General features: G+C 38.3%; 1 protein-coding gene across 7 annotated transcripts; it reads right to left on the reverse strand.

Moving 5' to 3' along the window:
• Window positions 1-589: 589 nt before the first annotated feature.
• Window positions 590-27,507, reverse strand: scn1laa (sodium channel, voltage-gated, type I-like, alpha). 7 transcript variants are annotated; one of them, XM_063006663.1, is made up of 26 exons: window positions 27,244-27,507; window positions 26,905-27,023; window positions 26,655-26,723; window positions 26,424-26,552; window positions 24,691-24,785; window positions 23,329-23,601; window positions 20,649-20,715; window positions 20,209-20,350; window positions 19,104-19,310; window positions 18,580-18,837; window positions 17,214-17,528; window positions 16,246-16,369; window positions 14,848-15,086; window positions 14,546-14,719; window positions 14,078-14,431; window positions 13,452-13,886; window positions 12,280-12,400; window positions 11,450-11,604; window positions 10,443-10,616; window positions 9,886-10,008; window positions 3,545-3,820; window positions 3,362-3,415; window positions 3,117-3,254; window positions 2,923-3,027; window positions 1,872-2,142; window positions 590-1,773 (listed from the first exon to the last, which is right to left on the reverse strand). In XM_063006663.1, the coding sequence occupies exons 1-26, from the start codon at window positions 27,505-27,507 to the stop codon at window positions 590-592; spliced, it is 5,865 nt and encodes a 1,954-aa protein (XP_062862733.1). The 7 variants fall into 7 exon arrangements, with proteins under 7 accessions (XP_062862733.1, XP_062862730.1, XP_062862728.1 ...); XM_063006660.1 differs by having other exon boundaries at window positions 16,246-16,349; window positions 17,230-17,528; window positions 20,649-20,713; window positions 23,360-23,601; window positions 26,655-26,735; XM_063006658.1 differs by having other exon boundaries at window positions 20,649-20,713; window positions 23,360-23,601; window positions 26,655-26,735.
• Between the last annotated feature and the right edge of the window lie 142 nt (window positions 27,508-27,649).

Genomic DNA, 27,649 nt, shown 5'->3' on the forward strand with positions numbered 1-27,649 from the left:
CATCAACGAAGGATTAACCACCAAGCTCGTCTGCCTCATCGGCCATTGTAAACAATACAATTCCCTGGTGGTCATACAAACTCTTAAAGTTCCAGTAATGTGCCATGTACCAAAAACACAGGCATGGCAGAGCTCAAAGCTTGATTGCAGTCTTGGTTTCTTGCTTGAGCTATGCTAAAATACTTAGAATGGTGTTTTGTTCCAGTTCAGTTTTATGTAACAATGTGTACAATCAGCAAAAGAATAAAACAGTAGCATTTTTAAAAGTGTCATGTTTTTCATATTATGTTTAATAATATGATATTCAACTGCAATACACAAGTTGGAGCAAAACAAATTCCTAAGAAAGGCTGTTCTGCTATATACAGTACAGTGGCTATGGCCAAAAACAGCTAAGAGTGTTTACATGACTGTTAACTATTATATTTTGGGCAGTAGCCTTCATATAAAACAAGTATGGTTTGACAATTTAGCATTTACAGCCACACTTTGAAAAATGGTGTGATTGATTCTAATAAACTGTCACAATCTAAACAGTATAAACATTATTATACTGTAGCACATTATATCAGTAAGAAGTTTTTTGTTTTCATTTACTGTGTTTCTTATCCTTGCATTTCACTTCCTTCTCCCTATGGTCTTTCTCATATTTGTCTTTATCAGATTGCACTACACTATCATATGATGGTGGGACAGCAGTAGAAGATGTTGTTTCAGTTTTGTCAGAAGTGGAATGGTTATTACACCCATTAATAACCACTGAGTCCTTATTTAAAATTGTTCCATTGTCTTGTACAGATTTCTTTAATGTTTTTATGTTCTTTGTTACATTCTGTCTGAAGTTATGCTTCCTGTAGGCATTCTGAATGATGACAGCCGACATGTACTCTTGCTTATGGCGTAGAGTTGAGGTAATGGGTTCATAGGATACCTTGGGGTTAGAAGCCATAAAGCGGTCTTCCATTTGCCCCCGGAGCAGGTCTGTGTTACCGCTATCCCCAAGGACACGTTTAGTTAAAGCAAACAAGATATCCAGGCAATGTATTCTCTCTCCACTTACTAGTGGTAGGTCCATACTGATAAGCTGGACTTTATTGGGCTTGGGGATGCGAAGCGGAGGGCTGAGAGCATCAGCCAAATCAGACAACTTTTTGTACTCTATGAACTGTGTTGCCAATGGGTCAAATTTTTCCCACACTTCATAGAACATCTCAAAATCGTCCCCACTTATCGGCTCTGTACTCTCCTCTGTGGCCACACCAAAGTTTTCCAGAATCACGGCTATGTACATGTTTACCACAATCAAGAAGCATATTATGATGTAACTCACAAAGAATATGATACCAATAGTTGGGTTGCCACAGTCACCTTTAACTTGGCTGCCAGGGTGCTCCTTTTGAGGGTCACAATCAGGTTTCTTTTTATTGAGAATGGGTGCCAACAGACCATCCCACCCTGCAGAGGTGGTAATTTGAAACAAACACAACATGCTGTTGCCAAAAGTCTCAAAGTTAAACATGTCGTCGATTCCATCCTCCTTTCTGACATAGGCAAATTGTGACATTGCAACAATAGCATAGATGAACATTACTAACAGAAGAAGAAGACCGATGTTAAATAGGGCTGGAAGGGACATCATCAAAGCAAACAAAAGGGTGCGTATTCCCTTGGCACTCTTGATAAGGCGCAGAATTCGGCCAATCCGAGCCAGGCGAACGACACGAATTAGGGTTGGAGGAAAAAGATTTTTAATGATCTCAGCAACAAATGTGGCTATAAAAAAGGGAAAATACATTAAAATACATCATATTATTGCTTCAAATATTGCATTTTATAACATTTCTAATAAGGCACTAATTACTGTATCTTACCAACTATTGAGAGAATGACCACTATAAAGTCAAAGACATTCCAGCCAACAGTGAAGAAATAATGTCGAAGTGAGATCATTTTTAGCACACATTCCGTTGTAAAGATTCCAACAAAAAACAAATTAATCTTTTGTAGAACGTTTTTCTTCTCTTTTGAATCATCTGCTGATTCCACCATCATTGTGATCATATTAAGGCATATAAGAACCATGATAACAATGTCAAAAGCTTGATTTGTTACCAGGTCAAATATATACCCCTGGAACTTGTTCTGAAAAGTTAATAATAAACAGAAAAGATTTTAGGAAAGATTTTATTTTGCATTATTTATTTTTTATTTTGTTTTATTTAAAACTAAAATTAACCCCTCAGATAAAGAATGATACATATCCACCAAGAGCAGCAGCTTAATGCAAACAGATTGCTGATTGCTGCATTTTGAGAAAGCACACAAAAGACAATATTGGGCAGGTAAATGATGCAAAAATGGTTTCATAGAATTTGTCTGTTTTTCAACAAAAAAGTTCAACTGGTCTATAAACAGTAGTCAACATTTAACTTACCATAATTTCCTAGAACTAAATGTGGTGAAAATGTATAGCTCAGTGCCAAGTTCCACCTTCACATTTGCTTAATTGTGCCTACTGAATTTAAACAAAAATGGGCAGTCAATAAAATGGACAATGGGCAGTCAATAAAGCTTAGGCCCTCGGTTAGCCGAGCAGTCTAATTGGTTAGCCCACACCACTGTAACATCTGAGCGCCCCCAGTTGAGGCATGATTGATTATGTAAGCGTGTTTTTATTCTAATAAAATTGGTCTTCTGGCATTTTTGAGTATAAACAAATATGTCTAAAAAGCAATTATGGATGACCACATGTTGCCTTTCTTGCATCATGACCAAGAGGAACATTGCTGTCAAGCCCATATTCCATAATAAAACTTTTACAAGCCAATAACTTTACCTCAATCCCATTCGACCACGTAAATAGGCATCCTATTTAGTGGGCTAAAATTGTAAACTTGTAAATGTATTAGTCAAATAACTTACTGATGGCCGAGGAATTGGTTTTTGTGGCTTCTTTGACCCCAGTTTCCTCATGGCATTGTAATATTTTTTTTGTTCTTCTGTCATAAAAATATCCTGACCTCCAAAGTAAAAAGACAAAAACAAAAAGTTTTATTATATGTTATTAAAAGCTCTGAATGAAATCATACAAAGTACAAAACGTATTAGGTACTTATCTTTTTCTTCTGCTGATTAAAGTTATCAATAATGACACCAATAAAGAGGTTTAATGTGAAGAAAGACCCAAATATGATGAAGATCACAAAGTAGATGTACATGTATTGATTTTGCTCAAACTTAGGCTGTTCATCCAACTACACAAAGACAACAAGCATAAGATTCCAGAAATAAGACAGTATAAATGGTCTGTACGACAGTATTCCTCATGCTTTGTTGGCATTTACTACGATAGCATACTTACCTTGTAGGAATCTACTGCTGCATACATAATAGACATCCATCCTTTAAAAGTTGCCTGAAGTAGATTCATAAATTTAGAATATGAAATAAATTATATATTTAATTATATAATTATATAAAACTAGTGTATTATACATTTATTTGGCTACTTACTATGTTTAGGCTTCTACTACAATGATCTTACCACTTGCAGCAAGGCCAGATATCCTGCACCAACATTATCAAAGTTGATTTTCAGATTTTTCCAGCGGGCCGTATCATTACCCAGTTGAATACAATCTGTGCTGTTGGTAACAATGGAGTCATTAAAGCGGGCTCCGGTGGTAATGTTTACACATTCATAGAACTTGCCAGCAAACATATTGACGCCCACTATACTGAAGATAAGCCAGAAGACGAGGCAGACCAGCAGCACATTCACAATGGAAGGAATTGCACCAAAAAGAGCATTGACAACCACCTATAAGAGACAAAAACACAAAATTAAAATATTGTTACAATCTGGAAGTCCTGTTAGTAACACTTTAACTTACTTTATTCTGTCCATACATAAAATATAGTTAATATGAAGTCATGTACAGTGTATCACAAAAGTGAGTACACCCCTCACATTTCTGCAAATATTTTATTATATCTTTTCATGGGACAACACTGTAGACATGAAACTTGGATATAACTTAGAGTAGTCAGTGTACAGCTTGTATAGTAGTGTAGATTTACTGTCTTCTGAAAATAATTAATGTCTAAATGGCTGGCAACATAAGTGAGTACACCCCACAGTGAACATGTCCGAATTGTGCCTAAAGTGTCAATATTTTGTGTGACCACCATTATTATCACTGCCTTAACCCTCCTGGGCATGGAATTCACCAGAGCTGCACAGGTTGCTACTGGAATCCTCTTCCACTCCTCCATGATGACATCACGGAGCTGGTGGATGTTAGACACCTTGAACTCCTCCACCTTCCACTTGAGGATGCGCCACAGGTGCTCAATTGGGTTTAGTCCATCACCTTTACCTTCAGCTTCCTCAGCAAGGCAGTTGTCATCTTGGAGGTTGTGTTTGGGGTCGTTATCCTGTTGGAAAACTGCCCTGAGGCCCAGTTTTCGAAGGGAGGGGATCATGCTCTGTTTCAGAATGTCACAGTACATGTTGGAATTCATGTTTCCCTCAATGAACTGCAGCTCCCCAGTGCCAGCAACACTCATGCAGCCCAAGACCATGATGCTACCACCACCATACTTGACTGTAGGCAAGATACAGTTGTCTTGGTACTTCTCACCAGGGCGCCGCCACACATGCTGGACACCATCTGAGCCAAACAAGTTTATCTTGGTCTCGTCAGACCACAGGGCATTCCAGTAATCCATGTTCTTGGACTGCTTGTCTTCAGCAAACTGTTTGCGGGCTTTCTTGTGCGTCAGCTTCCTTCTGGGATGACGACCATGCAGACCGAGTTGATGCAGTGTGCGGCGTATGGTCTGAGCACTGACAGGCTGACCTCCCACGTCTTCAACCTCTGCAGCAATGCTGGCAGCACTCATGTGTCTATTTTTTAAAGCCAACCTCTGGATATGACGCCGAACACGTGGACTCAACTTCTTTGGTCGACCCTGGCGAAGCCTGTTCCGAGTGGAACCTGTCCTGGAAAACCGCTGTATGACCTTGGCCACCATGCTGTAGCTCAGTTTCAGGGTGTTAGCAATCTTCTTATAGCCCAGGCCATCTTTGTGGAGAGCAACAATTCTATTTCTCACATCCTCAGAGAGTTCTTTGCCATGAGGTGCCATGTTGAATATCCAGTGGCCAGTATGAGAGAATTGTACCCAAAACACCAAATTTAACAGCCCCGCTCCCCATTTACACCTGGGACCTTGACACATGACACCAGGGAGGGACAACGACACATTTGGGCACAATTTGGACATGTTCACTGTGGGGTGTACTCACTTATGTTGCCAGCTATTTAGACATTAATGGCTGTGTGTTGAGTTATTTTCAGAAGACAGTAAATCTACACTGCTATACAAGATGTACACTGACTACTCTAAGTTAAATCCAAGTTTCATGTCTATAGTGTTGTTCCATGAAAAGATATAATGAAATATTTGCAGAAATGTGAGGGGTGTACTCACTTTCGTGATACACTGTATGTGGAATGCCAGTGTCTTAGTGTGATAAAAACTTTGATTAAAACTCAGTAAAAAAGTATGTAGAGAAACAGATGGACTACAGTCAGTAATTGTAGAACAACAAAGTGCTTCTGTATGGTAAGTGGAGCTGATAAAATGGACAGTGAGTGTACAAACAAGGAGGTGGTCATATTGTTATGCCTGATCAGTGTATAATCCGTTTTCATACATTTGTAAGGTTTAGGTAGAAAATGGTAGTAAACTTTTATTTAAACTTGCGTTTCAGTTTTAACCACTTAAACCAAATCTTAAGTGTCGTTCTCTACAATATTTTCTTGATATTCTCCACCAAAGAAAAACAATTTCCTCTGGCAAGTTAATTTCCTTATGCAGTGCCACACTGGTTAAGTGCTAAACATGTTTGTAGCTAACTAGCCCATTTGAACAAAATATGACAAACTTTAGTGCAGGCTCATACCAGTGTCAACCATGGCTAGAATATTCTATCTAGCTAATGACACTTGCTTTTGCTCTGCCTGTCACAAACTTGGTGTTTCCAGTTCCAAACAAGAGAACATAACATGGATACACAAATTGAAAGAGAGCTCTTGAACGACACGGTGGTTTCCTCAAACATATCTCTAGTATTCCTCACGTCAGAGCAATGTCTACATGGCAGGAATACCAGTGTCACTCAGAGATAGGTGAAAGTATTGTACAGCTACTGTGTCGAACTCAGGTGGAAAAGAACAGGTGCTAAGCAAAGTCATTTAGCTCTCACCCTCATCGGACAGTCGGAGACCAGAATTGTATGTTCATAATAAAAAATAGTAAATAAAGCAGTACAGGGTGTGCTGTTAGTGAAAAAAATTACCTTATGGGTGAGTTCACCCTTACATACTTGCATTATATACAGTACGTATATATTATGTAAGAATTTTGTATTTCCGTGACTACCATGTGAAGTACAGAACTGGGCAGCAGCAGCATGGCATAAAAAAACAACAACATGCAGCCAAATTATACAATGTAACCGTTTGATCAATGCCATATCAGATATCACAGAAAGCTTTTAAGTCCTCCCAAACATCCACTTTTAGTGTTAAGCACGCACAGCTTCATGCTGTTCCATCACTAACAGCATGGAACAATCAGTGGTAATCGCTTTATGATTAGTATTAATTTTTTGGTAAAGATGACTGGACGGTCATGTCCAAAACAGATGATGCCATGGTGTCACACATTATCTTACATTATAGTTTAACACGACATATGGAAATTCAGCAAATAAATATGAGTGGTTTTTCTATAGATCCTGCAATGGATTGTTTTACAAGATAATGGATGCTAAATCTAATGAGTCTAAGGAAGAGTTAAGAGGAAAGAGCATGTACTGATCCACTTTTACCTGCACTGTGTACATACACAGTTACTATCTTCCCACCTTTAGTAAGTTTATCAAGCAACCCCTCACCCCCTGCCACACCTCCCTTGGGAAGTTAACACAGTCCCCCCTTCCCCTCTTCCGCCTACCATCACTGCAGACCAGGTCAGAGGTGAACTGAAGAAAATTCGTACCAGGAAATCAGCGGGTCCGGATAAAGTATGTTCAAGACTACTGAAGTCCTGCGCTGCTGAACTGGGTGAACCACTTCAGCACATCTTCAACATGAGTCTGCGACTAGGAAGGGTCCCAACACTCTGGAAGACATCGTGTCTTATTCCTGTGCCCAAAAAGAGGTGTCCGAATGCGCTAAATGACTTTAGACCAATTGCGCTCACCTCGCACATCAGTAAGACCATGGAGCGTCTGCTACTCCGCCTCCTCAGACCCCAAGGACAACACACTGTAGATCCACTACAGTTTGCCTACCTGGAAAAGGTGGGGGTTGAGGATGCCATCACATACCTTCTTCACAGAACCCACTCTCATCTGGACAAGGAATGCAGAGCTATAAGAATCATGTTTTTTTACTTTTCCAGCACCTTTGACACCATACAGCCCCTCTTACTCAAAGACAAGCTGACTGGAATGCAAGTGGACCCACACCTTGTAATCTGGATTACTGACTACCTCACTAACAGACCACAATATGTTAGACTGAAGGACTGTACATCAGAGTCAGTGGTCAGCAGCACAGGAGTACCACAGGGGACTGTACTTTCCCCCTTCCTCTTTACACTCTACACATCGGACTTCAGCTACAACTCTGAGACCTGCCACATGCAGAAGTTTTCAGACGACACAGCTATTGTGGGATGTGTCAGAGATGGCCAGGAAGATGAGTACAGGAACCTGGTGAAAGACTTTGCTGTGTGGTGCAGGGTGAACCATTTGCAGCTAAATGCATCCAAGACAAAGGAGATGGTAGTGGACTTTCGTAGGTCAGGGCAACCCTCACAGCCAGTATCAATCGAGGGGAGTGATGTGGAGGTGGTCAAGACCTACAAATTCCTAGGGGTGCATCTGGATGACAAACTGGACTGGTCAGCTAACACAGACATCCTGTACAGGAAAGGACAGAGCCGGCTCTACTTCCTAAGAAGGCTGAGGTCCTTTAACATTTGCAGGAAACTTCTCCACATGTTTTATCAGTCTGTGGTTGCCAGTGTCCTTTTCTTCCTTTTCATGCTGTGCTGTGCTGGGGTGGCAGTATTAAGAAGAAGGACGAAGCACGGCTGGACTAACTGATCAGCCGTGCTGGGGCAGTGGTCGACATAGAACTGGAATCTCTGGTTGCTGTGGCTGAAAGAAGGACACTAAGCAAACTTCACTCCATCATGGACAATGTAAACCACCCCCTGCACACTGTTGTTATAAACCAGAGGAGTATGTTTAGCGACAGACTGCTGTCACTGAGCTGCTCCATGGACAGATTAAAAAGATCATTCGTCCCCAGAGCCATTAGGCTCTATAACTCCAGCATTCGTGGACAACGGTGATCACTATGGACTGAGCGTATATACATGTATACCTGTATATGTGTACTTAAGTATATTCATACACATGCATATGTATGCTAATGTACATATAGTTATGGCTATATTGGCCCAATCCAATGTGCAATACTTGTCACTCATCACTTTATATTTAATATTTAATCTATATTTAATCTAGACCGTGTACTGTATACTTGGAACTGCACCTTCCTGCACTTTTAATTCCATTCGGTTATGTTATTTTGTTTATTACACTCAATCCATTCTCATCATTAATAACTGCTCTGTAGCTATGCGATATATGTAAAACTCAGGTTACATTCAATCTGTCAAAAGTGTTTGTACTTTCTAGAATTATATTGTTGTAATTTGTTTTCTTTATAGTGTGTATTTGATTTGATTTAATGTACAATGCTACTGGGACTCTAATTTCCTTCGGGATCAATAAAGTATCTATCTATCTATCTATCTATCTATCTATCTATCTATCTATCTATCTATCTATCTATCTATCTATCTATCTATCTATCTATCCATCCATCCATCCATCCATCCATCCATCCATCCATCCATCCATCCATCCATCCATCCATCCATCCATCCATCCATCCATCCATACATCCATACATCCATACATCCATACATCCATACATCTATCTATCCGGGCACTGGTTTGTGCATTTTAGCGGCTAGGTTAAATTAAACACTTAATTTACTTTCATGTATGCTATTATGTGTAATGCTGTGTACTTTTAATATTCTGTTATGTATGATATAACCACATATGTATAGTATTTCGCCACAGTAGGCAGCAGGCTAGGTGGAACAGTAGCCAGCTGCACTAAATGCAGCTAATTCTGTGTGAAAAAATACTAAAGCTGGCTCTATAAAACAAACACACATACATATGCCCATAATTTAAGAAGGAGTCTTTGAGTATTAGCAAAAATAATAGCATAATAATAATTGTTTTTAATAAAATGTGTTTAAATTAACTGTAGCATCAGAGATTGTAGCAAGCAATTAGATTTTTGTTTTGATGTAGTATTAGAATAAATGTAAAAGTAAAACAAAGTAAAATCAGGCATCTGTTTTTTCTCAGGTCAAACCAGCCACAAGTTAAGATTTATAGTGATGATTTCCAAAGATGGTTAGGATGAGTTGTGGATGAGGATATTTTCCAGACATATACTCCCAATATAGATTTTTATTAGATTTTATAGATGGTTATCTGGTATAATTTTTATTTAATTATGGAGTAACATAGGCCAGGTTTCTGGTCATTAACACATTGCAATTAATTACAAGCTTAAGATGTATTATATCAGAACACAACTAATGTACTTATGCATACTGGCCATAGGGCTGTGCCAGTAGCTACAGTAGTTGTAGTTTGTTTTTTGTAGTAATAGACAGGAAGTGAAGCTGGGGAGTAATGGATGGGCCTCTTACCCTCATGCCTTCAAAGCGTGATAGAGCTCGAAGAGGTCTTAGTGCCCGCAGTGTACGGAGAGATTTGATGGCTCCAAGCTCAGAATAATTAAGGGCGCTGGCCGCTAAGCTGATCAGAGAGACCTACACACACACACACACACACACACACACACAAACATACACATGTACACACACATTTGAAATGGATATATAAACACACACACACATTTTCATACAAATGATATAATTCAGAGCCAATTCTCTCATTTGCTTTAATCATTTTATCTCTATCAACTTCCATCATGCTAGTCCCAAGAGTGGTGGTGTTAGAACCACAAATGTATAATGTATTCACTCACTCAATCCCTTTTAAACAGAATCTTACACAGAGACACACCCCCATGCAAATGCTCTCACCATGCCCTTACACACATAATTGCAAATGATACACAGGCACAAAGCAATGAAAACATGAACCGCTCAACCAAAATAACAGTCAAAACAGGGCTAATAAAAACTGGTCTGAAGCTATGAGCCAAAAAATCTGATTGTTAATTTTTAAAATTAGAACATACCCCAACAATCAAGAAGTCAAGCCAACACCAGGCATTGGTAAAATATTTAGCAAATCCATATGCCAGCCATTTTAAAAGCATCTCCAATATGAAGACATAGGTAAACACTTTATCTGCATATTCCAGAATTGTCTTTATGGTCTTCCACTTATCGATGTGTATGTCTTCAAAGGCCTAAAACATTCAGATATATTTCATCTTTATATACACAATGTTAATATGCTATCTTCATTATTCATAAATAAACATACCATTCACCACCACACAACTTGTAATGTAAATGAACACCTATTCTACATTACTGCAATCAGCCATAACGTTAAAACCACCTCCTTGTTTCTACACTCACTGTCCATTTTATCAGCTCCACTTACCATCTAGAAGCACTTTGTAGTGTAATTACTGACTGTAGTTCATCTGTTTCTCTGCATGCTTTGTTAGCCCCCTTTCATGCTGTTCTACAATGGTCAGGACCCCCACAGGACCAATACAGAGTAGGTATTATTTAGGTGGTGGATCATTCTCAGCACTGCAGTGACACTGACATGGTGCTGGTGTGTTAGTGTGTGTTGTGCTGGTATGAGTGGATCAGTCACAGCAGCGCTGATGGAGTTTTTAAACACCTCACTGTCACTGCTGGATTGAGAATAGTCCACCAACCAAAAATATATCCAGCCAACAGCGCTGCTGTGTCTGATCCACTCATACCAGCACAACACACACTAACACATTACCACCATGTCAGTGTCACTGCAGTGCTGAGATCACCCACCACCTAAATAATACCTGCTCTGTGGTGGTCCTGTGGGGTTCAGTGGACAGTGAGTGTAGAAACAAAGAGGTGGTTTTAATGTTATGGCTGATCAGTGTATTAGGTACAGTCTATTTTTTTTGTGTGTAATAAAGTGCAAATAAATCAGTTGATGAAATTATTGACAAAATCCGATTTTTAGCAGTTACTCATTTATTCTCTACCTATAAAGATTATTAATGTATTTTGTTCTTACCAGTGCTGCACTGCTCAGCAGGATCATAAAGATAATAAACGACTCAAACCAGTTGTGCTCCACAATCCTGTAAGAGGTACGCCTGATGGCCCACCATGTCTTCCACCTCCCTTTTTCCACATTAACCTGGCAACAGGCGAAACTGCGCACACACCCTGAAAAAGAGCATATTTTTCATTACTCAGTCTTGAAAGTTGCTGTTTGCTTTGTTATTTCATGCATTTATTTATTGCATTAACCACATCATTGTGTTCAGTGTTGTGACACCACCCAGAAACACAGGATGCATGGCAAAGAATACACTTCTGACAGGGCACCAGTCATTGTATCTATTACTACTTACTCACCTTTTAACTACAGACAATCAGGTTAATTTGATTGTATTTTGTAAATATAAACACATTTTGACTTTGATGCCTGCAACAGACAATTTAGACAGAGCAAATTATGAAATGTTTATAAAATATTCAAGTTAACCCATTTGTATAAAAGAATCCACCAAAGGCTCAGTCTTTGCAAGCAAAGATGGCCTATGGCTCACCTATGTGCCAAACTTGCTAATCAGTTCAAGAAAAAAAATTTATGCAATGTTGCAAATTGGTCTTTCACCATCTACCATTCATTATATTGTGAAAAGATTTAGGGAATCTACTGAAACCTAAGTCTGAGAAGGGGGCAAATAAATTTTTTACAAATACGTTGGTTACGTTGATCAGTGAAAACACTGAAAATCTTTCCTTTTACTTTTGTCATAAAGGTTCAAGACAAAAACAAGAGAGGCAAAGACAATTTGGGCTTTAATCTTAAGTTTTTCCACTGTGGTGACTCACTGTTTGTGAAGCAGGCCTCTGGATCCATAGAGTCTTCTAACTCAAAGTCAAGTGATTCTCTTCTTTCCCTCGGGTGCCGAAGGTCCACTGTGCTGCCCACTGAAGAGCTCACCTCTGACAGCTAAAGCAATACACACACAAACAGCAACAAACCCACACACACACATACACAGACAACACATGTTTTCATGACAATATATCCAAGAAGACACACAAAGCCTCAAAAATCTTCTCAGTAATGTCACTGGTAAATGTTGTGATTGTTTGCCACATAATCTGGATTTGTTGTTCGCTTGGGAATAGAGTGGGTCGATTTACACTTCAAGCCATGAGAAGAAACACATTACACTGCTTAAATAATCCTAATATCATGTGGTATGAACTAAATTTTTAAATGCAAGAATTTACATGAGCAGGTTTTGTAAGGTTCCTGTTAAAAAAAAAACTGATTTGTATTTACTGGCAACACGATGGTGCAGTGGGTAGCCCTGTTGCCTCAGAAATGAGGACCTGGGTTCAGTTTCCCCGGCTGCGTGGCCAGGGTCCTTTTTTTTTTCTTTTTCCCAAATTTCCTCCCAATCTAGTTGTATCCAATTACCCTGATTGCATTACACTTCCTTTCTACTGATGCTGATCCCCACTTCTGATTGAGGTGAGCGAGACTGTCACACGTCCCATCCAACACGTGTGCAGTAGCCAACTGCATCTTTTCACCTGCATTAGGCGAGTTGATATGCAGATCAGCTTAGTGTACGGAAAGCCACACCCTGTCCACATTATCCTTCGACTCTGTGCAGGCACCATCAACTAGCCAACAGAGGTTGCAATTGCATCAGTTATGAGGTCCCCATCCGGCTTCCCACCCTGTATGAACAACAAGCCAATCGTTGTTCATGTAGCTGCCCAGCCCAACAGGATGACAGAGCTGAGTTTCAAACCTACGAGTTCAAAATGTCAGCTCTGGTGTGCTAGCATGTTTTATCGCTGCGCCACCTGAGCGGCCGGTCAGGGTCCCTTCTGTGTGGAGTATGCATGTTCTCCCTGTGTCAGCATGGAGTGTCCTCCCAAAAGTCCAAAGATATGCAGTCAGGACAGTGTGAGCTACTAGAAATCGCCGACCAGGATAAAGTCACAATGAATGAATGACTTGTACATAAAAAAAGCAAGATTACCTCTTTAACTTCCTCTATGTCCGAAGAATAACTGCTGCAATCATCCATGTTGTGACACTCGGGATCAGAGTCTGCAGTTGCTATAGGTACAGTGATAGTCACACTGCATTCAGCAATAAAATCTTCAGAGGCACTGTCTTCCCCCGATAGCTCCTTAATATACGAGCCATCTTTGATCAACTCTACTGTGGTATGGGTGGAAACATCAGTCAGCTTTTTACCATCTTTTAAGCCTTCTTCCTTTATTACCTTTTTTGTCCCTGTAATGCAGCTGCTCCGGCAAATACGGCAAAGTGAGTCTTTAATAAATATAAGACCTTTACGAATGCGGCCCACAGCAATTTTCAAGTTGTTCATTTCCTTGTCGGTCTTTGTGGCTGCCAGGTTATCTGCACTAAAGGAGCTGAGCAGCAAGGCCAGAAACAGGTTCAAAACCTGAAAGAGTCAAGATCAGAAACCATTAGATACCTTACAAAATCTATTAGGTACCATTTTGTAAAGTGTACCAAAATACTGCTAATTGAAAAAAAAAATCAACATTGTTGTAGTATACACAAAATTGATACACAATCTCTATATTTTAAAGAAAATTAAACGGGTAAAAACAGAGTAAAATATGTGCCTACCACAAGATTTCCGATCACCATGACTGAGAGGAAGACGGTCAGACACATACTCTTTTGAGCCACCTCCATGCAGTCCCACATGCTCTCAATCCACTCCCCACACAGCACACGAAACACAATCAAAAAGGAATGGAAGAAATCCATCATGTGCCAGCGAGGCCTTTCATCAGGTGAGATCTTAGACTTATTGTTGGAGTAGAGGTTTCCAAACAACTGCATGCCCACTACAGCAAAGATGAAGACAATGATGGCCAGGACAAGTGTCAAGTTGCTAAGGGCACCCACCGAGTTGTGTATGATTTTGATCAGCATGTTTAGAGTGGGCCATGACTTGGCCAGCTTAAAAACTCTAAGCTAGAATGAAAATATATAGCAAGTTGAAATATTTAACAATCAGTTCAGTATTGTAAATATAGTGATTGTTACATTATGAAGTAAATATTTCTAATTAGAGAAAGCATTTCTTACCAAGCGGAAAGACCTGAGAACAGACATCCCTGGTAATTTTTGCAGCAAGAGCTCCAAGACACTCATAGTGACTATAACACTATCAAATATATTCCAGCATTTTTGGAAGTAGTAATAAGGATCCATTGCAATGATCTTCAAGATCATCTCAGCTGTAAAGACCCCTGTGAAAACCTGGACATACAAGTTGCACAATCAATCTACAGCAACTGAATTAAAAAATAATTTATTCATAATTTAAAGTCTTATTTGTTGGTAAAGGTATTTAAAACATTCTACAAATGTAGTTAAAATGTTCTTACATAGTTTCCCACATTAAGCATGTATTTAAAATTTTCATCCCTGGTGTCATGCTCCATGGCCATAAATACTGTGTTCATTACAATGCAGGTGGTGATAGTCAGATCCGCAAATGGGTCCATCACAATCAAATACACTACTTTCTTCATCTTCATCCATGCTGGACAACAATTCCAAATGAGAAATTTTTGTGCAAACTTATACCAACGTGGAGGGCACTTTTGCCTTGACTCTTTCAGCTCTGTAATATTAAAGAAGATTAAACAACATTAGACATTCAATGACTATATGGCTATAAGGTCTTTGAACAATGTATGCTAACATTATAAGGACTCAAACATCTCAAACATGAATATGTGTAGCATATATGTGACACAAAATACATCCACTGTTTACACTTTTCTTTGTCTTTCTCCAAAAATATTTCTTATTTTCTTAATGTTTTTGTTATAATTTGCTTGATTCGAAATATTGCAATATTTGCTACACCTGTAGATGGCTCTTTATGAATGTACTTAAAATCTGAGTCTTTTGACATCCTGTGTGTCTGTTTGTTGGTTTTGCCTTTTGTTGGTTTGGCTGATTTTTCAGGTAGTGTCCCAAGCTGCTGACAGTTCCCCTATTTTGTTTTTCTAGTGAGCGTTTCATGTGCAACTCACTGGTGGATTGAGTAGCTGGCAGTGTTGCCTTCAGTATTTATTTGTTTCTAGTTTAATGTATCCAAGTGTCCATAAACTTTTGGTAACTTGTCGTTCTCCTTTGATCCCTGTGTTACAACTGAGGTGCTCATTCCAGTAATAGTTAACCACACAACCTGTTTCAACAGGGTTTTGTTCCCCCCTCTGAATGTTAAACAAACCCCACACCCCTAACCATTAACTTGGTTCTGCTTGTACATGATTTTCTTTGGTCCCTGCTTCACTAAGCTTGGACACAGGCTCACATTCTCACATACACGTTATCTCCACTATATAAACTCAGTCTTCCCTACAGTACAGGGGAAGCTCACTCTGATTGTCTAAGTGTGGTGATTTCTTCCTGTGCACACTCAGGTTTTGCAGGGCTCTTCCTCTCAAACGCATAGCAGAAAATGACACTGGAGTAGATGGTCTGAATGCCCAGATTTCTTTAAGATCTCTTGCTGTTCTAACAGTTCACCTCTTTAACACTATAGATCCAATGTTACTCCTGGGCCTTCCAAAGATTAGTCAACTTATCTGATGCATCTATAGTTTTTCGTGTGTTTAAGTATCTATGTGATGTTACAATTCCATCAGTCATATTGACAATGTATATTTTCAACAAATGATTTACACAGAATGTTTCAAATATAAATTAAAGTCCAATTTAAGTTGAAAAAAATATAAACTTAAGCATATTTCGTATTTGAGTGTGCCTACCTTCAATAGTGTTGGGAATAAAGCTGGCTGCACTCAAAGCTCTCTCTCTGGCTGTATGATCATTTAAAAATCCTGGTGATGGTTGTTCAGAATAATATCTCCTCCTGTACTCCTCTGTACCATTCTGGAGAAATAAAGATGTAACAATACAAGGTAGTTTTACATTTAATACGCTACATATAGTAATTTAATAAACTGCATATAGTCAGATTTAATGTTAATAATCATCTCTTAGGTGTGATTCTATCTATCTATCTATCTATCTATCTATCTGTCTGTCTGTCTGTCTGTCTGTCTGTCTGTCTGTCTGTCTATATTCTTTCAATTTGTATTATTTGTGTCTATCTCATGCTGTTTTGTCTTTTTTTACTATCGTTATTTCACCTTTATTCCATTCTCTTGTCTTGTCGAATGGCAGACAGGTGCTTACTTTGCTTACTATTGCTGCACCAGAATGTAAAAATGGAAAATGTACTTTGCATATGAGATCTAACTAAAGAATTGCTTAGTCTGTGAGTCTGACAAGATAGTGACCCTTTACTTAATTTAGAGTTTTACTACTCTTACATATTTATTTAAATACACAATTAACTGTACTAGTTTGTGTTTAATTAATATAGTTGTGATGACATGCAAATATGTGATGTAAAAACATTTGATTTAGCTTAGAATTAGCTTAATATTATTTCAATTTCATTAACTGTTTAATCCTGGTCAGGGTAGCGACAGGCCCGGTTCCACCGGGAAACACACCTTTAAATGTGTAGATGCCCAGCCAGCCAATATCTCAATATCTCAGCAGTGGTTGGCTAGCACAATAGACCAGTGTGCCACTCAAACCCATAATTATGATGATGATGATGATGATGATTATTACCAACAAAGAGTTTTAGCATAGTACAGCACTAACATAAGTGTCACAGAAAAAAAATGTTCCTTACATCATCATCTCTTTTGGCAGGATCTACAGTCAGCTCAGACAACAGGCCAGCAGGCGAGCTGGGCAGAGAGTTTCCAGACACTTTCCCATTGCAGTCCATGGAGCAGTGCACTTTTCCAGTTGGAGACAGAAGAAAGCGTGGGTTAATACTGCCGGTACTATAAAGGCGCTCAGAACGCCGCGGCAGGAACAATGAACCTCGCCGATTGCCTGCATCCTCAAACATACTGTGCTCATCATCGGCAAAGCCATTCTCTGATCCCAGGCGCCCACGAAAGGTAAAAATGCTAGCTCTACTGTTGCGTCGTGGGGTGAAGACAGAGCCTTGGATACTTAAAAGTGACTGGAAAAAGAAAAAAGTACATACAGTATATTTTAAAAAAAACACACCCCAGGACTGGTTATTTTAATTAACTATAAATAGTAGGTTAAAGGGATGTCTTAGATCAAACACTGTCTATTATACTAAGTGACAGAGCTGATGTGATTGTTTCAGCAAATTGGATCATTGATTACCGATTAACAGTACCATGCATTGGTCACATATATAAACAATTGCTAGTTTAGCATCTGCATCTCTATTAGCATTCTTTTATTCTTAGTAAACAGTATAAAACTATGAAAAACCAATCACAATATTATGTTACTAACATTGGCAAAGTTAAAAATCACACAGATTACAGAGTTGCATCCAGGAAGCATGCCTGATCGGTGTATTCTTGATCGTTACTTCAACAGTATAAAGTTCACATATTTCAACCAGACTTCTAGCAGCAAACTAACCATCTTTTGGAAGTTTTGGAGCACCTCAATATCTGTATAATGTACATTTTAGATGTAATTGGCATAAAATAAAATAAAATTAAAAAAAATAATAATAATAAATAAAGAGCCATTTTAATCTGAAACATCCTGCCCCTAGCTGTTTTTGCTGGAAGTACCTGGTAAGACTTGATTATAAAAGGTAAGGTTCCGTGCAGCATTGACAAATTTGACCAGAAAATTGGATTATAAATTAAATCATAAACTATTGTTAACTTTATAAAATAGTTAACCACATAAAAACAGGTCGGGGGTATGTAGGTGGATTAGGATCAGTAACATGCATCTTTTGACAGTTGGCAAAAACTTATGATAGCATTAATAAAGGCTCATTCCACAAGGCAATAATGTTAATGATGATGGCACTGACAGGAAAAAAAAAAAAAAATGAAATAGATTTAAATTTCAGAAATACATCTGAAATTAAAATACTGCATATGGAAGCATGTATGGCCTAAAACTTTGACAAAGCTACCATACACAGTAGTACACTGTATATGTAACATGTTAGCAAATAATTGATACAGCACAAAAATGCACTAGCACTGTTGCAGCAGAGAATGATTTCTCACCTGATGAGGAGACTGATTTGTCCTCTCATATGACAATTGGTTTCCATCTAAAGACAAGCAAAAGCTGAGCCTTCTAGCGCTGATCTCAGGGTCAGAATTGTGAACCTTCTCATCATCCCCTTTCTCGCCATCCTCCTCCTTCTGCTTTCTCTTCTTTCTTCGGTTGCATCTTTCTTTGGCACTTTTGGAACTGAGTTTGGAAGCCTCAGAAGAACTTCCTCCACTAAGACTGCCACCTTCACACAGTGCAACTGCCAACTAACAGGTATTAAAAAAATGTTCTGCTTACTGTATGAAAGGATTGCAATCCACCAAACAAAACAAGTAACTCCTGACCTCAAATGGCTATAGCATTGTTTATGCTTGAACTGGTGATTTTAATGGACAGGGCAAAAGTACACCAAAATCCCCCTTCAGTCATATTAATTGAATTCCAAATTTGAGCTTTTATTGTGCAACATGTATATTTACATTTTGTAATCTAATACAAATATCAGAAATGTATAAGACATCCCTACACAAACCTGTGCATCCATCTGTTGCCTCTTGAGCTGCTCCATCATTGCCTGAAACTCTTCCTCTTTCTGCTGAGCCTCCTCTAATGTGGCTTGGTTCTGTTCATCGTAGGCCATGGCCACCACAGCCAGGATTAAATTTACAAGGTAGAAGGAACCCAGAAAAATCACCAGCACAAAGAAGATCATGTAGGTCTTTCCTGAAGCACGAAGAGTCTGCAGATTATGGTCACCATTAGTCATTTTTACAGTATTGCTCTAATATAAATATTTTGAGAATTTTTCTTTAAGGGATATATTTTGCCAGTGAGTAGAAACATAACCTGTCTCTCTGGATAATGTGCCACACCAAAAGGTAAAAGTAAAAAGTTCAAACATAACCCAGTAGGGCCAATTCCTACTAGGGCCCACAATTTTGAAACTATTAGACAGACAGCCATCATGCTATTGGGGTGCAATTATTAATTTTTGATTAATGTTCAGAAAACAGGCTATCACAATGTCATTTGTGTTACATTATCATTATACAGTAGATACATTATTGCCTGTCCATCCATAAATCCATTTATCCATCCATCCATCCATCCATTTATACAATTATCCATACAGCCATCTGTCTATACATCCATCCATCCATACATCCGCTAGGCAGGGTTTTCATCACCAGTCGTGCAAATTTTAGAGATATAACTTACAAGCATAATACAATATTATAAATATTATCAAACATAGGTTAAATTTTTGTTTCTACTTGAACCTTCAACCTTCTGATCGATAGTTCACTAGTACTAGTACAGTCTTGTAATTATTTAACCACAGTCCAGCTTTAAACTGAACCCACAGAGTGACCTACAGTCCTGAACCCACACTGGCACAGTCCAGCCTCCAAATAAACCTACACACTGACCTACATCTATAACAACACAGTCCAGCATTAAAATAAACATACAGTGATGTACAACCCTAAACCCATTATTCTACAGTTCGGCTTGATAAAAACGCCAAAAAGTGACCTACAGACCTAAACCTATACTGATACAGTCCAAGCACCAAAAAACTGAGGAGATACTTTAATTGTAAGCATGAGCGGCCATAAACAAAATTACCCACAAACCTGTTGGTAGAGAGCCTCCCAGCAGTCCTGAGTCATTAGTCTGAAGAGAGAGAGGAAGGCCCAGGCAAAGTTATCAAAGCTGGTATAGCCAAAATTTGGATTTCTGCTCGCCATGTGACAGAAAAACCCATCTGGACATTTTCTGAGGAAAAGCAGAGAAAACATTGTTACTAATTTTAAACTCTTTTTTCTTGTGAAGAAGATGTGTCATTTTTGGTCTGAAAGCAAGATGAATGATTAGGAAAGCACTCAATTAGTTTACATTAAGAGACAGGAAATTGTCTTTTCACTGTTACATAATGGATTTCTAAGAAGGAATGAGAGCTGTTCAACTGTCAAGTGTTAGTAGTGCACTTGTTTTCTATGCCATCTCCACTCTATAAAGCTTTTCCAGTCAACCACCCTTTTCAGGATGTGCGTTGTGGTTTTAGCAAACTTACCCTGCGTCACTGCTGTGTCCACAGAGCAAAGGATCTGTCTTTCCATCAATAACATAAAAATAATTCTCTACAGAAAAACAGACAAAGCATACAATACAATACAAAATAATTGCTCAATACAAAATAATTTATATACTGGTTCATTCAATAGGCATTCAGATCCCAGAACTTATTGTGCTGTAGATTTTAAAACTGATATATTTGCCACCTTTATTCACCAAGCTACACATAATCACTCATAATGAAAATGTAAAAGCATGTTTGGTTCTTTGAAAATGACCTAAAATTAAAAAACTGAATTCTCTTATCTTATTCACAAAAGTATTTAGACCCTTTTGTGTGCCACTCTTAATTGTGGCCAACTGTTTGCTTTAATTATCTTTGAGATGTCTAGAACTCAGTTGAAGTCCATCTTTTGCCATTTGAATTCACTGGACATAGTTTGGAAAGGCATATGCAGACAGCAAGCACTATATCTGGAGAAAAACAGGCACCATTACCTGGCTAATACCATTTTACAGTAAAATATCATGGTAGCAGCATCATGCTTTGGGGATGTTTCACAACAGCAGGGAAAGTGAGCCTGGTATGAATTGAGGGATTGACAAATGCAGTCATTGAAGAAAACCCCTCCAGGGTACATGGAAATTCATGTTCAACACAACATTGACTATTGGAGTGGCTCCAGGACAAGCCTCTGTATGTCCCTGAGAGACCCCAGCCAAAGCCCATACTTAAACCCCACTGAACATCTTTAGAGATCCTTAGAGATCTAAAGATGGTATTTCACAGACACTCACCATACAATATGACAGAGATTGTAAGGATCTGTCATGAAAAGTAAGATAAACTGCCCAAATCCAGGCGTGCAAAGCAATTACAGACATAGACAAATACTGTGACTGTCAAGGCTTCTTAACTAAAGTGTTACTGAATAAAATATTGAATAAGTGGGCTGAATACTTTTGTAAATAAGAAATTTCAGTAATCAGTAATCATGTATAGAACATGTTTCCGCATTGTCCTTTTGTGTGATTAGATGTAAAAACATCTAACACTAGATTTCAAGCTCTTGAGTACGAATCTGATCTATGCTATCAGTCGGCTGGGGACCTACACAGACACAGACTGGCTGTGTGTCTGTAGGTGGAGGGCAATGGCTGAACAGGGTTCCTCTTTGCTGGAGCAATCGTGCTGACCACTTAAGGCGCCTACATCAGAGGCAGCTAATTGTGGGTGGCAGTGCGTGGCTCTCCACACACAATACTGTGCTCTCTTAGGAAAGGGGCCGTAACAGCCTCCTTGATCGGGGTTGGCAGCAGCAACAAGAGAGAGATAAACTCCAGTTCACTGAATCAACACCAACACATATTACATGACATTAAGGCATTTGGCTTGTGCTTTTATCCAAAGTAACTTCCAATTAAGATACAACTGAGATATGACTAACAATTGAGAATACAATTGAAGCAATTAAAGATTAATGGCCTTGCTCTTGTGGTGGTGGGGACTGGCACACAGACTTTGGATTATTAGTTCAGTAGTCAGATAACACTGAGATGCCACTACCCTCTGATCACAGTAAATAATATATTATTTACAGTAAAATAAGGAGTAACATATTATGTGTAATACCAGCTGTTGGAGCCAGTCAAACCCTGACGTTACATTTAACAATTTCTTTTGAGCTTTAATCTGCTATGGAATCTTTCCTTTGTATTCTGATAAAGTACTTCACAATATGTATCACATTCCCTCCCTTATGAATAACCACAAATGTGCTTCCCAGCCTTTCTTTTGCTCTAACACATTCTATATAGCCTTACTCAGTGCACTTACACCTTTTATCTTGTTATTCCATGAGACAAGGCCGTAATCACAATATACAATATACTGATGTAAAAATTGTAAACATATTTCACTCAATAGCTTGGTGTAATGTCAGAATCTGTCAGTGTTTCTATCAGTTGTTGAAATGGCAAAAATTTTTGTTTACTTTTTTAAATATTTGTTCATTTATTTTCTTTGTATACAAATCCTTTTTGCATAACATTTTTAGTCTTGCAGCCCTCATTAAAAATGAAATTGTTATAGAAAGGACTATGATGATTTTAGAACGTATTTACACCCCTTGACTCTATTGTGCGGTAGATTTGATTTTCAATAGGTCATTTTAATTTTATTCATCATTCTACACCTAATCACCCAGTGACAAAAGGAAAACATGTTTTTTGAGATCAAAAACTGAAAGTTAATGCTGTGACACTCTAAATTGTGGTCAGGTTAATCCTGTTTACTATAATTATTACTGAGATGATTATTCATTTGGAGGCCAAATGTTGCAATTTGAATAGTTTGGACACAGTTTGTAAAGGCAGTGTCAAAACAAAAACCCAGCCATGAAGTCCCAGAACATGTCTGTGGTTTTCCACAACCAAACTGTGACAAGACAAAGATCAGGGCAGGGATATTAACAGTATCTAAGTCTTTGAGTCAGGACCACAGTGGCCTCAATAATAATGAAGTAAATAAGCTTGGCATTATTTTTGCTAATGCTTGCTAATTGCTGATGTCTGTGCATTAAAGAAATAACAACAGCTGAACAGTAAAGATAAATGTGTTAAATATAGAAAAAACATAGAATCTGTTTTAATATACGCATTGAGGAAATAACACTTACCCATTTCATTACTGAAATTAGTAAAATTAACAGAATTAATATAATTAATATAATCCGTAGGGTCAAACACATTTGTTGTGTTACTAATGTACATGGTTCCATTTTCAGAAACTGTGACATTAGATGGTATTTTGACGCATTTATTCCTCAGGACGCCCATAAAAAGCTGCAGGCCAACCAAAGCAAATACGCTTAGACAAAAGAGGGTCAGAATCATCACATCTTTAAGCTTTTTTACTGACTGAAACAGAGCTCCTATAATGGTCTTCAGCCCTGCAAAGAAAAGTCATTTATTATAAATTGTTGCCATTACATGGAAAATTAATGATGTAAAAATTATCGAAGCATCTAAAAATAACTGTATAAAATTTAAAAAAGGTAAGTAGATATTAGCACTTCATTTTTTTTGCATTATATACACTGAACAGCCATAACATTAAAACCACCTCCTTGTTTCTACACTCACTGTCCATTTTATCAGCTCCATTTACCATATAGGAGCACTTTGTAGTTCTACAATTACTGACTGTAGTCCATCTATTTCTCTACATATCTTTTTAAACTGCTTTCACCCTGTTCTTCAATGGTCAGGACCCCCACAGGACCACCACAGTGTAGGTATTATTTAGGCGGTGGATCATTCTCAGCACTGCAGTGACACTGACATGGTGGTGTGTTAGTGTGTGTTGTGCTGGTATGAGTGGATCAGACACAGCAGCGCTGCTGGAGTTTTTAAATACCGTGACCACTCACTGTCCACTCTATCAGACACTCCTACCTAGTTGGTCCACCTTGTAGATGTAAAGTCAGAGACGATCGCTCATCCATTGCTGCTGTTTGAGTTGGTCATCTTCTAGACCTTCATCAGTGGGCACAGGACGCTGCCCACGGGGCGCTGTTGGCTGGATATTTTGGGTTGGTGGACTATTCTCAGTCCAGCAGTGACAGTGAGGTTTTTAAAAACTCCAGCAGCGCTGCTCTGTCTGATCCACTCATACCAGCACAACACACACTAACACACCACCACCATGTCAGTGTCACTGCAGTGCTGAGAATCCTCCACCACCTAAATAATACCTGCTCTGTAGTGGTCCTCTGGGGCTCCTGACCATTGAAGAACAGCATGAAAGGGGGCGAACAAAGCATGCAGAAAAACGGATGGACTTAATTGTATATACTGTATATACAGTATATATATATATATATATATATATATATATATATATATATGTATATATATATATACAGTATATACTATATATTTGAAGTGGATTTATGCAATTATTACAAAATATATATTTATATAACCTAATCTGATAGAGGGACAAAGAAAATCATTTTAACGTTAACCGTATCTTTCACCTGGGATGGCTGATATCGTTTTCAGTGTTCGGACCACTCTGAAAGACCTCAGGGCAGAGATTCCACCCATGTCAGGCAAAAACATTGTTACATATCTAAAGTGGGGGTGACAAACACAAGACATAATGAGAGGTCATGAGGAAATTAGAAGAATAATAAACAGTAACACTGGTTAATTTGACACTGCACTGTCCTAGTCCAAAATAATATTTAATACACTTAGGATTACATTTGCAATCAAAAGTATTCAACCCTCAAAGAACTTGCAACTTACAACTTCATAGTTAGATTTTGTTTAAACAGAGATGTGTTCAAGATGTGCGAAGAATAAGATGTGTGAAGAATAATAAGTATAAGACCAATGGAGGTATTGTTGTTAAGCTCCAAACTTATGGCACTGCAACAAACCCACCTAGCCATTTGAGAAAGCCCAGAGGCCTTACCAATCTTATTATTCCAATAAAGAAAAACCCCAATTTACTGCAAAAATTTACCGGATGACCTGATAAAAGCAGGGACAAACGTGTCAGCGGCAACCATAAGCATCACTTAAAAACCAAGGCTGCATAATGCACAGCAAGGGTTGACTGGATTACAAGGGAAGGGATTTAAATAGGCCTGCAGAGTTCTGGGACACAGTTTATGGGGTGTCAAATCAAAATTGGGATTGTTTGACCATATGGATCTGCAGTTGTCTGAAAGCAAGAAAAGTGAGGCTTATGACCAGAAGTAAACTGCCCAAGGCATTTTGAGGAGGAATGTTAAGATAATTGTGGTGAAATTAAACCTTGGTGATAACTGGACATTTTAACAAGACAGTGATCCCAAGAACACTTTCAAGCCAACTAATGCTTGGTTAAGGAATTAGTCCTGAAATATCCTGGAGTGACCTTTTAAATATCCAAAAAATCTTTGGTGGGATTTAAAAACTGCAGTTGCACCATAAAAGACAAGCCTCAATTACATTTACGGCATTTAGCAGACACTTTTTTTATCCAAAGCAACTTACAGTACTGTGACAGTATATTGTCTAAGCAATTCAGGGTAAAGAGCCCAACTTGCTCAAGGGCCCAATAGTGGCAACCTGGCAGTGGTAGGGCTTGAAACAGCAACCTTTTGATGACTTGTCTAGCACCTTAACCCCAAGACTACAACTGCCCCGTCGATAAGCTGGAATAAGCTGAAAGATTTTGCAGAAGGAAAATGGGTGAAGATTCCCCAAGACAGGTAACAGAAACTTGTTAGCACTTAACAACATTTTTAATTAGATGTACTGAGGCTGGGGGTTGAATAACGGTGCACATAAATATTTGTCAAGAGACTTAGATGTTTTTCATTTAAACAAAAATTATATTACATTTTTAAAACTGCTTGTTTGCATCAATAAATATTATTTCTCTACTTGCTTCTTGTTGTAAATTTTTATTTAATTCTGTACACATTGCCATAATACATTTTAAGTTAAAGGGGGTTGAATATTTCTGATTGCACCTGTAAGTAAGTACTTAGTCCTAAGCTTAATCAATAAGATCGTGGTTGGCTCAGCTTTAGGTAATTAAATATATCTATCAAATTAAGCATGCTTTTATGGACTGGCACAAAGTTGTTGTCTGTAGAGAGAGGTATATTCTCAATCGATTATCTGCCGTCTCATATATCACTCAGTTGTTAGACCGATGCAGGCACTGAAATATAAAAATATGTCGAATATATGTGCATGCTTTCCAACTTACGCCATCACAATAACAACGAAGTCCAGCCAATTCATTGGGTCCCTGAGAAAGGTGAACTCTCCTATACAGAATCCCCTGGATAATATCTTTAATAGTGCTTCAAATGTATATATTCCAGTAAAGACATACCTGTTAAAACCACAACATATTAACTGCATCAAATAGACACGATAATTTTACTCTAGCATTTAAACTGTATGTTTGAGGATGCTAATTGTAAGAGTGACTTACTCTGTTGTCTTGGAAGTCTCACGATAAGTCATGAACACACAGTTGGTAAGAATAGTGCATATAATAAACATGTTAAATAATGTAAGTAAGAGTCAAGGAAACTTGATTTAAAAAATAAACCTAAATGAACCCAAACCAAGAGAGTCAGAATCTTAGCATTAATCATTTTAGGTTAATTATTACTAAAAATGGACAAAACTGTTCCCACCTACAGATTGTTAAGTGTATGTTGTGACAAAGCAAAGGATATGAATGCACAAGGATCTTGATTGACAGTTTTCGGAGAGGGTTGAAGGGACTTAAGATAAACAAGGCAGAGGTGGCATTGAATCTGAAGATATTCTTACCTGCATTTAACACTAAGAAGGTCTATAAAAAGAAAGACAAAAACAGCTAGATTACTGTTAAAGATACCAAATAAATTACTCATACTGCAGTTTTAATAGTAATCTCCATTATTTGAGAACTCATTAAGGAATATGTGTTATGCACTCAATGGCCAACCACCCTGAAACACTCCACTTCCAATCAATAACCCATTTGACACACCCAAATACATTTCAGATCAAAGAAACAAATCAAAGCTTACTTTCTGATTGCGATAGAATGGGTCGATGTCTTCCAGTGGTGAAGACACCATTTCTTTGGGAATGTCTCCATAGATAAATGGCAGTTTCTTTCCTGCCACCAGGTCACTGTTAGGTTTTCGTGGAAGCACAATGTTAATATTTTTCTCCTGCTCTTCTTCAGTCTTCTTGGCTTTCTCTGCAATTCGATTCTCAATGGCCTTGAGTGATTCTCGGGTAAACAGGCGGAGGCTGGCTGGTCCCGGTGGTGTAAGCATCTGTGCCATTTTTGCATCCTGTACCTACAAAGTAAATGGCTAGCATGCTACTCAAGAAGCTGCTACAGACATAATAAAAGAGAGCCAAATTGTTAAGGAATCATTTACATTGTTTCAATATTAAACTACTGTATATCAAATGATGGAATGA

Source organism: Trichomycterus rosablanca, chromosome 12 (genome assembly GCF_030014385.1).
Source record: "Trichomycterus rosablanca isolate fTriRos1 chromosome 12, fTriRos1.hap1, whole genome shotgun sequence".
Lineage (NCBI taxonomy): Eukaryota > Metazoa > Chordata > Actinopteri > Siluriformes > Trichomycteridae > Trichomycterus > Trichomycterus rosablanca.